General features: G+C 47.2%; 1 protein-coding gene and 1 long non-coding RNA gene across 2 annotated transcripts in view; one reads left to right on the forward strand and one right to left on the reverse strand.

The window, feature by feature from the left end:
• LOC113629929 (uncharacterized) overlaps window positions 1-12,131 on the forward strand; it is a 46,916-nt gene that overhangs the window by 31,265 nt on the left and 3,520 nt on the right. The gene's annotated exons all lie outside the window — the stretch shown is intronic.
• HCAR1 (hydroxycarboxylic acid receptor 1) lies at window positions 1,702-7,817 on the reverse strand. Its single transcript, XM_027124937.1, has one exon. It carries the CDS (start codon window positions 4,911-4,913, stop codon window positions 3,906-3,908), a length of 1,008 nt encoding a protein of 335 aa, XP_026980738.1. The 5' UTR covers window positions 4,914-7,817; the 3' UTR covers window positions 1,702-3,905.

A 12,131-nucleotide genomic window follows, 5' to 3' on the forward strand; every position in this document is an offset into this window, starting at 1 on the left:
ATGGCCCCAGCTTCATGGATGAGTTCAAAGGGTCCTGTGTTTAGTTTAACGCCCTGCTGTCGCCATCTTGAAATTCTCAATTCTTTCTGAATGAGGGACCTTGCATTTTCACTTTGAACTGGGCCCTGCAAATTATCAATATTAGCTGATCCTGAAGCCATTTATGCACTCACTGGGATGATGGAGCCTTGAGTAATATTGGAAACCTCTGTGGATTCAAAGGCCCAGAAGGCAGCAGGCTGAGACTGTGCATTGCAGTGTGGCCACTTCCCCACCTTGCTAGGGAATAAATGGCTCAACCCCTTGTGCCCAGAGTTCCAGTCCCATCCAAGCAGCCCCTGCACACTGGTGACCTCAGACACCATCTTAACCATGTCGGTTGTCGGAAAGGGTAAGGAAGCCCATTCTGAGAATAGACCAGAACCTAAATGTTTATGTTGTCAGCACCAATAAAAGGTACCTCTTATTTTCTCCATACAGTTCCTGAACAATAATGGTCTACTATCCCTTCTCGCTTTTATGTGACTTTCCTGAAAGACCCTATAAGTCAGAGGACACAATATTTCTTTTAAATCGATGACATTTTCCTATTCCAGGTAGTTTAAACAAAGCTTTGTCAACAAAGCTATATGACTGTTCCTTACAATTCCGAACACTTCTTGATAACATTTGTTTCATCACATTCTATGCATTTTAAAAAAGAGAAGCAAAACCAGAGTCAAGACTGTGGTTGTGAAACGGTGCACCTCAGATTGGGACATGAACCCCTGTGCCGGGATCCAAACCTGGCCAAAACCCACAGTCTTCCAACTGAGATCACACACCTGGCTTCAGGACTTAATGAAGTTCAGGTTCTTGATGATGTCTCATCACAGAAAGAATTCAGTGAGAGACAAAGTGATGGGTAGGAAGTGGATTTATTTAGAGAGAAACACACTCCGCAGACAGAGTGTGGGCCATCTCAGAAGGTGAGAAAGTCAACGGAGTATGGGGTTGTCAGTTTTTATAGGGGTGGGTAATTTCATAGGTTAATGAGGGGAGGAGTATTCCAGCTATTTTGGGAAGGGGCAGGGATTTCCAGGAATTGGGCCACCGCCCACTTTTTGATTCTTCTGGTGGTCCTGGAACTGTCGTGGCACCTGTTGGTGTGTCATTTAGCTGGCTGATGTGTTACAGTGAGCGTGTCCTGAGGCTCAAGGTCTAGCGGAAGTTGACTTGCCCGCCATCTTGGACCCATTTGGTTCTAATCAGTTTATGTCATGTCCTTGGGCTATGTCATTCTTTCAAAGGTTGTGCCCTGCCCACTTCCCTCTTGTTTCAGTTGGGGATTTGATTTTTGTTTTCGTTTATTTTTGCTGTTTTTTAGTGAGAACCTCAGCCTACTGTGTGCTTCTGGATTTTTTTGGATTTCTTTCCTTGGCGGGTAAAGTCTCATGAATGTTTTTTTTTTTTTTTAATTAACATCTTTATTGGAGTATAATTGCTTTACAATGGTGTATTAGTTTCTGCTTTATAACATAGTGAATCAGCTATACATATACATATATCCCCGTATCTCCTCCCTCTTGCAGTCTCCCTCCCGCCCTCCCTATCCCACCCCTCTGGGTGGTCACAAAGCACCGAGCTGATCTCCCTGTGCTATGTGGCTGCTTCCCACTAGCTATCGATTTTACATTTGGTAGTATATGTAAGTACATGCCACTCTCTCACTTTGTCCCAGCTTACCCTTCCCCCTCCCCACGTCCTCAAGTTCATTCTTTACATCTGCGTCTTTAGCCCCTCATGAATCTTTTAACACAGGATCACACACAGGACGCGGACTTTCTTTTGGAATCTGTTTTTATTAAGATGAAGCAACAAGGTGGCAGCCCAGGAAAGAATGAACTAAGAATGGAATTTAAAGCAGAAGTGTGGGGTTTTCACAGATTTCTATCAAGAGGATATATGGTTCTTTGATGCTGATAAGAATCCTTGCTTTCACTTCTCCCCTGGAAGCTAGGGAGCCAGAGAACTCAAGTAGTCACAACAGAGCAGCTACCTACAGGGCTCTGAACCCCGGGGGAAATTGCTTCTGTGCCTCAGTTTCTTTATATGTAGAGTGCGTTAACATAATACATCATAATATTATGCACTTACTGCCAGACACTGCGCTTAACGTTTTACATGCACTTATTCATTCATTCAAATATTTACTGAGCACCTACTGTGTGCAGGCATGCCTCTAGGCTCTGGGTATATGATAGTAAACAAAGTCCCTGTGCTTCAGGATCCTACATTCAGTGAATCCACCCAATGACCTGATGTCAACGTTATTGTTACCCCTATTTGACAGATAAGGAAATTGAAACTAAACGTGGTTAGGTAAAAATCTTCCCCCAGGGAATTCCCTAGTGGTCCCGTGGTTAGGTCTCCGAGCTTCCACTGCAGGGGGCACGGGTTTGATCTCCGGTCAGAGAACTAAGATTCCGCATGCCGCGGTGGTGCGGCCAAAGGAAAAAAAATCTGTCCCGAGGTCACACATTGTAAGCAGTTGAGCTGTGATTTAAGCTTTGTACAGCCCATCCCTGGGCTGTGCAGTGCCCCTGAAGAAGGAATTAATAGGAACAGCCTAGTGGGATGTTTCAAAGCTAAAGGATGAAAAACTGGTAAGGGCCTTAACTGCAGAGTCCCCTGGGAATTGGAGAAAGTGTAAATAAAGGAGCCGGGAACACTTTCACCACTTTGTGGCTTGAGAACGGAGCTAAGGTTGGCTTGGAATCTTTCCCCCTAATCTAGGGCAGGGGCAGCATGTCACTCATACAATCACCTACTTTTGAGGGTCCCATGGACATATTTGGGAAATTCATGTGTGTAAGGGATACTACCCTTTCCTCCCTTTCATGTTTGTATGGAATCCTACAATAAGAGGAAAACACTGGTGTTTGCAGAGAACAGGTCTAGAAACTATAATCATTGAAAGGGTGAACTTCGTTAACTTCTGTCTGCTTGCTACACACACGCCTCCCACCCCGCCACACACAAGTTGACTAAGGACCGTCCAGGTAAAAGGGACATTAACACAGTACCTGGCACAGAATATTAATTCAGGAAATACGTGGAAAATGAGTGATTGAATAATTCAAACTCATAGTCACATAACAAGCAGCCAAAGCAATTACGCCACATTCAGCACTTCCCAAAGGCTAACGGGATTTTTTCAAGCACTCAGCTCCCACTGGAAAATTCAGGGCAGGTAAACATATCCTTCAGTACTTTCTTTGAAATGCAAAGACTTGCAGATAAACGTGGAGCTCCAAGAAGGTGGGAACAGATTGTTTGGCTGTCATTTTTCTTGGGTTCCTGAGAAGTCAGAAAAGTACAGAGGAGCCCCAGGAAGATGAAAATCATTGGGGTCGAGACTTCCCAGTCTAAAGGGCCTCACTCTGCCTGAAATAAAAATATTGACTTACACTAGTTTCTATTTTCCAAGACAAGTAAGAATTTAAGGTCAGAGGATAGGCTATTAAATTCACTAACTCCCCCAGAGAGAGAACATGATGGGTTTAAACATTAGTACCTATTAACTCAGCCATTTAAAAATACACAGGAGCCAAACTCTTCCCAACCCACCACCCAACACACACACACACACACACACACACACAAACACACACACACACACACACGCCCCTGTCACTGGAATCAAATCATATAAATGCAACCGACTCACTTCTCAACTGGAACCTTCCAAAAAGACATAGTGATCTGAATTTCGTATCTAACAGAGTGAGGAGGATACAGCTAAGAAAGAATGGCATTTTCAAAGCTCTCCACCTCTCAGCATGAATTATTTCTAAGTCGCCCATGGGTCTTCCTTGATTTTGTCCATCTGTCTGTTCTGGTACCATCCATCACATTTGGAGATCTCACTGCACGTCGGATTGGCTTTGGAAGCTATTTGCCACACCAATGCAACTCTTGCGACAAAGGTTTGAAATGGACATCTCTTCTGGCCTCTGGGAGTGTCCTAGACGCTTAGGTCTCAAACTGTGGATTTTGAGCTTGGAGTAGAATTTGGGGAACGAGGGACTTGAAAAATAGTACACCAGGGGGTCCAGCATGCTGTTCACGTAGGTGAAGCTGAGGGTGACGTGGAGGGCTACGTGGACAGAGGGATCGCAGGCGCTGGTAGGCACTGTCCAGAGGAAATACAGTCTGGCTGACACGCTGGGCAGGTAGCAGGTGATGAACACAACCGCCACCACCATGATGAACCGGGTAGCCTTCTTCATCCGAGTCTGCCTGGCCAGGTGCTGCCTCCGCTTCAGACTCCAAATGATCTTGAAGGAGCAGAACAAGATGATGCTGAGGGGCAGGAAGAATTCCAGCTGGAACATGACGTCGTGCCAGCCGTTGGCCGACTCCATGATGAAGCTTTCACAAGTTGTGATCTCCTCTTGCACACACAGATGGTTCTCCGTCAAAAGATACAGAGTCCCCAAGATGACCATGGTCCACAGGGCACAGATGATGCCAACTGCAGTCTGGTTGGAGATGGCATTCACCGTATGGTGGGGGTGGACCACTTTAAAATACCTGTCCACAGCCACCACCGTGAGGAAGACGATGCTCCCAGCCCTGTTCGTGGCCAGCATGAAGAGTGCCACCCGACAAGGGATGTCCTTAAAGACCCATTGCCTGTGTCTGCGGTAGTAGTCAGTCCGAAAGGGCAGGCAGATCATGAGAAGGAAGTCGGCCACAGCCAAGTTGAAAAGGTAAATAGTACTCGGCTTCCAGGTCTTCATGTGAAAGCAGAAACCACACAGGGCGATGCCGTTGCCCAGGGCGCCCAGCACAAAGGCCAGGATCAGCAGCGGCGGCATCACCTGGGAGATGGGGTCCCACTGGATGAGGCAGCACGACCTGTTTTCCATGGTGGACAGAGGACCAGTGTTCTGTGTGTTGGGCTGTGGAGTTCCCCCCAAAACACAGATGCTTACCTGAATGCTCCAGCTGCTGCGTTTCCAACTTCTTCACCCTGGGACACAGGTACCACACGTGGGCATGGATGCAGCCACTCCACGGAGAACAGAAACTTCGGCCAGGAAATGGGAGACTCGAGGTAGGGGTTCCTTTCTCTGGAGCCCGGGTCACAAGCTGCCTGTCTCCCTGAGAGCTGAAGCATGTAGCACCCCAGGGCTTGGAAACGCGGGTCACTTCACGCAGTTGTCGTTTCTGGGAAGCAGCTGGCAGGTCCGAGGAGATTCGTGCTGGAGAGGAGTCGTTGAGTCCTGTCCCAGAATGATTTTTATTTTCAGCCTCTCTCTTAGCTGGAGAATAAGCAAAGCTGCCCAGGAGGAGTGAAAAAACAGCTTATTTGTCCTCCCTCCCGGTGGAGAAACACAAACATTTCCTGGAGCCGTCCTGGGTCTCTGCCTGCGCTTTCCTCCCTAACCTTTGCCTGACTGCCGTCCTCTCCCTTATCCTGTGGGGCGCTCCCGGGCCGTGCCAGGGAGGGGAGGCTTAGCTCTGCATCTCCTCAGGGCCACTTCCTATGCCAGACTTCAAAATCAGAAGGATCTGCGGAGGAAAAAAATCCTTAATATAGCTCTTGCTGGCTGTTAGAAAAATTCTCTGAAGTGAGTCGCCATTCCTCTCTCCCACTTGCACCTTCCTACCCTTTGCATTCTTCCTTGGAGCCAAGTGACCAGTTGTACCACCACCAAGACCATGAAATGGGTCTGAAGCCACCTCTCACGTCCGTGTTCACGAAACAGCCTCTTTGGGAGCCAGGTCCTCCCTCTGCTGTCAGCAAAAGAAGATTTGGCTCTGAGCTTCCCAAATTCCACCGCTCCAAAGAGCAGAGTGCCATGATCTGTATGGTTTTTTTGTTTGTTTTCTTTTTTGGCTGCACGGCATGTGGGATCTCAGCTCCCCAGCCAGGGATCAAACCCGTGCCCCCTGCGTTGGAAGCGCTGAGTATTAACCACTGGACGGCCAGGGAAGTCCCTATAAGTTTTAAATTTTAATTACGTGCTGAGCCCATTGGTGGGGGAGAATGAGAGTTGGGGCAGTTGGTCAAGGAGTTTATCTCAAAAACGATCATTAGTAAAATTAGTCTGCTCCCAAGACCAGAGTCTTTGCTAAACTTCCCTGTCCTTTGGCTTTAGAGATGATCTGTCTGTCCTTTCAGCTTTCAGTTTAGGAAAGGGTGAGGGGAGGGCGTGCACTGAGAGGAGGAATGTGCCTTCTTCCAGATGCTGGTGAAAGCTAAATTCTTCCCCCTGAATCCTGGACTCCAAGTCATCCCAACAACCTTCCCCTCTGTCCCCACCCTAGCACGGATCATTGTCACCTCCCTCCTGTTGAAACAGTTGAGTCTCCTTGCTTCTAGTCTATTTTCTGTAATTCCTCTCTCACTCTACAGTGTGATTTTTTTCTAAAGCACAGATATGATCATATCTTTTTTTTTTTCCCTTAAAACCCTTCAGTCTGCCAAGGTGATAGCTGTGTGGCCTGTGAGCCGTATCTGGTTTGAGAACCAGTTTGACTTGACCCATATGTTTTAAAAACCTAGGACTGTCATATAAAAACCTGGATTTCCAGGGACTTCCCTGGAGGTCCAGGGGTTAAGACTGCGGTTCTGCTGCAAGGCGCCTGGGTTCGATCCCTGGTCGGGTAACTAAGATCTCATGTGCCACACAGCATGGCAGAAAAATAAAAAAATATATTTTTTAATTAAACAAAACAAAACAAAACAAAAACACACCGGGATTTCCAGCCTCTCTTGGAAACTGGAAGATCTGGTCACACTGGGCCAACCATTCCTGCCTGGTAACAGTTTGCTGAAGCTGAGAGTAGCTGCACCCTTGAGACAAGGCAAGAATCCCCATTTTGCCACAGTCCTCACCCCTCCCTGTTACCTGGTCAGCTTCACTCATCGACATGCCTTGTCTCTGTGGGATTTTAAGTTTGTCACCTCTGCTCCAGGTTAAAGGTCAAGTTCCTTGGGTTGGTCTACAAGGCCCTTCACAGATGGTTCCCAAACTAATTTTCCAGTGTCATTCTCCTGTCACTTTCCTCCTCACACCCTACCTGTGAGTCTCCGAACTTGTTACAAATAAATGTATCCACCAAACAGCTACATTTAGCTCCCTCACCAATCCAAGAGGTCCTTGGAGATGAAGTCCATGTTCTTGACAGTAGGGGCCTAGAAGAAGGATCTGATGATTAACTCCTACTTTTACTGAGAGCACATATCCTCCACTTTCACTCTGTGGACCTTTGTGATTGTATAAGAAGATGCTAACTGATGGAGGGGAAACTACCGTAGGCTGGAATGCCCCAAAATGAAGCTGGGTGGGTGACCCTGAGTACTACCTCAATATGGTCAGGCTGGATTTTTCAACAAATGGAAAAGATTCTTCCTTCTGGGTCAGCAGATACCATCGAGATTCTTGTAAACACTAACACAAGGGTTTCCCTTTTCCCGAATGACTAACACTTGCCTTTTTTTTCCACATCCTTTCTGTTTTGTCGAATCACCTTCCACTCCCTCTCTCTTCCTCCCTCTAGAGTTAGCAGGGAATTGAGGAAGAAAAGATAGGTTTCTCTCTCTCTGAAAGTCTACTGCTGATAATAGGGGAGGCTGTGAATGTGGAGGGTTTGTGGGAAATCTCTGTGTCTTCCCCTCAATTTAGCTGTGAACTTAAAACTGCTCTAAAAAAAAGTCTTAAATTTTCTTTAAGCCAAATTTCATTACTGTTCTTATTTTTACTTCTAGCTATCAATTACAATGCCTGATATAAAATAGAGGCTTGGGACTTCCCTGGCGGTCCAGTGGTAAAGACTCCACGCTTCCACTGCAGGGGACGCGGGTTCGATCCCTGGTTGGGGAACTAATATCCCACATGCCATGCAGCACGGCCATAAATAAATTAATTAATTAATTTAAAATAGAGGCTTTATTGATTAAAAAAAATGCTTACTCAATGAACCTCTGAGGTACGTTATCTAGATGCTTCAGGATCCCCAAAATGAGGAAGATGTTATCTGCTGTCTGGGGCTGAGTGTTTACTAGGAGAAATAAGACAAGTGCATAAATAACAAAAAAGGAAAAGCAAATTGAATAAGCGGTTTAAGGCAATATTTTCCACAATGTGGTAGACACGCCATAGATGATACGTGAGATGATTTTAGATGATGGAGAGTAATATCCATATGGACTTTGACTTTATAGCTATGACTTTATTTTAATATGTGTTCGAAAAAAATACAGCTGGTTTATTGGAGTTTTGTGAGTGGGGGGGATGAGGGAGAGTTGTTAAAATTTCTAGGGGCAGAAATAGAAGGAACAGACATTCCGGAAAATGAGCAGCATGGAAAAAGTAAGGTGGAGGGGGCATCTGAGGAACATTCGAGGAGTCTGGAATTTGGAGTCTATGTTGCAGAATCATAAGGAATAAAACAGGTCACGTTGAGTGGGGCTGTTTTGCAGAGGACCTTGAATTCAGTGGCAGGGGGAACCTTTTTTTTCTTCTTCTTTTTATACAGCAGGTTCTCATGGAGGAAACTTTTTTTTTTTTAACTTATTTAATTTATTTATTTTTGGCTGTGTTGGCTCTTTGTTGTTGCGTGCGGGCTTTTCTCTAGTTGCGGCGAGCAGGGGCTACTCTTCCTTGTGGTGTGCGGGCTTCTCATTGCGGTGGCTTCTCTCGTTGCAGAGCACAGGCTCTAGGCACGTGAGCTTCAGTAGTTGTGTCACGCAGGCTCAGTAGTTGTGGCACACGGGCTTAGTTGCTCCTTGGCATGTGGGATCTTCCCGGACCAGGGCTCAAACCCGTGTCCCCTGCATTAGCAGGCGGACTCTTAACCACTGCGCCACCAGGGACGCCCTGGAGGAACCATTTTTGAGTGAGTGACGTTGTAGAGGATCGGAGGCAGGAGATGGAAAAGCAACAGGCTTTTAATATGTGTCCCCCTCCGCTTCTTCTGCCTACCCTGGAGCCCCAGTACTGCCCACTGCTGTCACCTGGGAATTCTGCAGGGTCAGAGCCCATGACTTCTCTTCCTAGTGTGTTCCATGGTGAGCCATAGGGGCAATGTTATCAAGGAGTGTGGTGTCCCAGATAACTGAAGCCCTTGAGAACCAACACTTTGAAAATAAAGCTCACATCAGACAAAGGGAACTGTTAGCACCACCCATCAAGTAGCTGAAGCCGTAGCTTGGTTCCCTCTTCCTTGCTGGCCACATCCCCATCTACAGATCGTACGCCCTAAATCTCTCTCCACACACACTACTACCACTTTTTCAAATATTTATTTATTTATTTAGGCTGTTGCAGCATGTGGACTCTTAGTTGCGGCATGCATGCGGGATCTCGTTCCCCGACCAGGGATCGAACCCCGGGCCCGCTGCATTGGGAGCCCAGAGGCTTACCCACTGGGCCACTGGGAAAGTCCCCACACTGCTACCACTTCGGCTGGTCCAAGTTTCTAGAGGAAACAACCACCTCCTGATTGGTCCTCCTGCCTCCTGTCGTGTTCCTCCTCCAACCCATCTCCTAGAACTCAAACCTGATGATGTCACCTGCCACCCACCAACCCAGCTGAATGCTCCCATGCTTCCCTGTTTTCCTTAGCAGGGAATTCAAGACACCATAGGAACTGGCCTCAATGTCCAACAGGAGACGTAGCAGTGTTTAGTGTCCGAAGGCTGTCTTATAGGGGCCGCTGGGGACACATTTCCCTTCCTTCCTAGTGCTAGATACCTCCCCTTTTGTCGGCTTCAGCAACTTCCACTAGAATTTTCTAAATATAATGATGGAAATGTTCTGTAATATACGTGTAGCTCTTGAGCACTTGAAATTGGGGCTAATGGGCACTGAATTTTCAATATTATTTAATTTTAATTAGTTTAAATTATAAAAGCTACATGTGGTTTGTGGCTACCATACAGGGAGCCCAGGGGATACCTCTTCCTCCAGCCCCCAAGCCTCCTGTGCTTCTCCCTCTCTAGTCTGGGTTAAACCTTTTCTCTGCCCCTATCTGCCACTCACACGCTGACCACGCAGGACTGTAACAGTTTACCTGTGTGTCTTCCCCCAGCCCCTTGTCTCCACGAAGCCTAGTGCTGGGTCTGATTCAGCTCTGCAAGCCCAGATGGTAGCCTGGCACCAAAGGGATGCACAAGAAGTATGTCTTGAGTAAACGTATGAACTAGTGGACGAATGACTCCCAACAGACCTCTGTAGTTTACTTATTCTCCTGGCTCTGAGGAGACACAGGAAGGGCAGGTTGAAAGGACCTGCGACCACACCTGCCAGGCTGATCTGGTATGAGCTTGGAGCTCTTGGACCCCGCCGGGCCACCTCCCCCGATGCTTTGTGAGATAACATGACACCGTACGTGACAGGGGCAGGCAGTGGACATTCCCTGCGGGACCGCCCGGCAGGTGGCAAGCGGGGGGAGTGTCTGTGTGACGGTGTGTTAGGAACGCACACTCCTCCCGGTGTGTCTCTTTCACTCCTGCACCTCGGCCACAATCATAACACTTCCAATGTCAGGTGTGTGGGATTTTTTTTTTCCCCCACGCCACATGATTCTCTGTGACACCAACTGGGTGTCCTACAGTTTGATTCAATTCTGACACTAACCAGAGTTAGCCCAGACCTCACAGGTTAAAGGTTCGGTCCCATGAGACTGCCCCCGACTTTGGATGCTAATTGCAAGTTGTGGGTCTCCTAGATACCTACAACTTATGTCCGACATGGCTGCAATTCGAGGTTCCCATGACACCCCTCCTCAGATTCGAGCATATGCTAGAACAGCTCACAGAACTCAGGGAAACAGTTATGTTTACCAGTTTATTATATAATGAAGGATGTGATAAAGAGACAGAACAGCCAGGTGAAAGGTATGTAGGGTGAGGTTTGGAAGGGTTTTGAGTGCAGGAGCTTTTGTCCCCATGGGGCTGGGGACCTCCTGGTTCATGAATGTGTTCACCAACCCAGAAGCTCCCCAAACCTCATAGAACTGGGCTTTTTGTGGAGGCTTCGTCATGTAAGCACGGTCGCTCATTAACTCCATTTCCAGCCCCTCTCCTTTCTCTGGAGAACGGGGGCTAGGGCTAAAATTCCAAGCCTCTAATCATGGCTCGGTCTTCCTGGTAACCAGCCCCCATCCAACAGTCCATTAAGAGTCACCTCATTGGATGGGACTTCCCTGACGGTCCAGTGGTCAGGACTCTGAGCTTCCACTGCTGGGGGCTTGGGTTCGATCCCTGGTCGGGGAACTAGATCCCACCACATGCTTCGAGGCATGGCAAAAAAAAAAAGTCACCTCATTAGAACACGAGACAATCCTATCACCCCGGAAATTCCAAGGGATTTAGGAGTTCTGTGTCGGGAACCAGGGGCAGAGACCAACATGTATATTTCTTATTATGTCATAGGTAGAAATCCAGGGCCTCTGCTTCTCCAAAACGCCTTTCCCGATCAGAGACCTGGTATGTGACTGTGTTATCTTCCCGAGGCTGCTAGAACAAATTAGCACAAGCTTGGTGGCTTAAAGCAACAGAACTGTATTCTCTCACAGTTCTGGAAACTAGAACTCTGAAATGAAGGTGTCAGTAGCGCTGTGCTCTCTCCAGAAGCTCTAGGGAAGAGTTTGTTCCTTGCCTCTTCCAGCTTCTGGGGACTGTTGGCGGTCCTCGGCTTGTGGCTACATCACTCCAATCTCTGTTTCCATGGTCACATAGCCTTCTCCTCTGTGTACCTCTTCTATGGACACTTGTCATTGGATTTAGGGCCCAGATAATCCAGAATGGTCTCAGGATCACTAACTTAAATACTGCAAAGACTCTTTTTCCAAATAAGGTCATATTCACAGTTTTGGGGGGTTAGGATGTGGACATATCTTTTTTTTTGAGGGGTAACCACTCCATGCATTACAGTGACCTTCTCTTTTTCTTTTTTTTTTTTGACAGAGTCCTTTATTTATTTATTTACTTACTTACTTACTTACTTACTTACACTGAGCAGCCTGTGGGATCTTAGTTCCCCAACCAGGGATTGAACCCAGGCCTTCGGCAGTGGAAGCACGGAGTCCTAACCACTGGACCACCAGGAAGTCCCTACAGTGACCTCTTCAAC

Source organism: Aethalodelphis obliquidens, unplaced genomic scaffold (genome assembly GCF_003676395.1).
Source record: "Aethalodelphis obliquidens isolate GAN/ISIS:26980383/991018 unplaced genomic scaffold, ASM367639v1 scaffold28, whole genome shotgun sequence".
Lineage (NCBI taxonomy): Eukaryota > Metazoa > Chordata > Mammalia > Artiodactyla > Delphinidae > Aethalodelphis > Aethalodelphis obliquidens.

What these genes read in the sequence shown, in the direction of transcription:
- HCAR1 (XM_027124937.1), bottom strand. Translation starts at nt 4,913, where the DNA reads ATGGAAAACAGGTCGTGCTGCCTCATCCAGTGGGACCCCATCTCCCAG.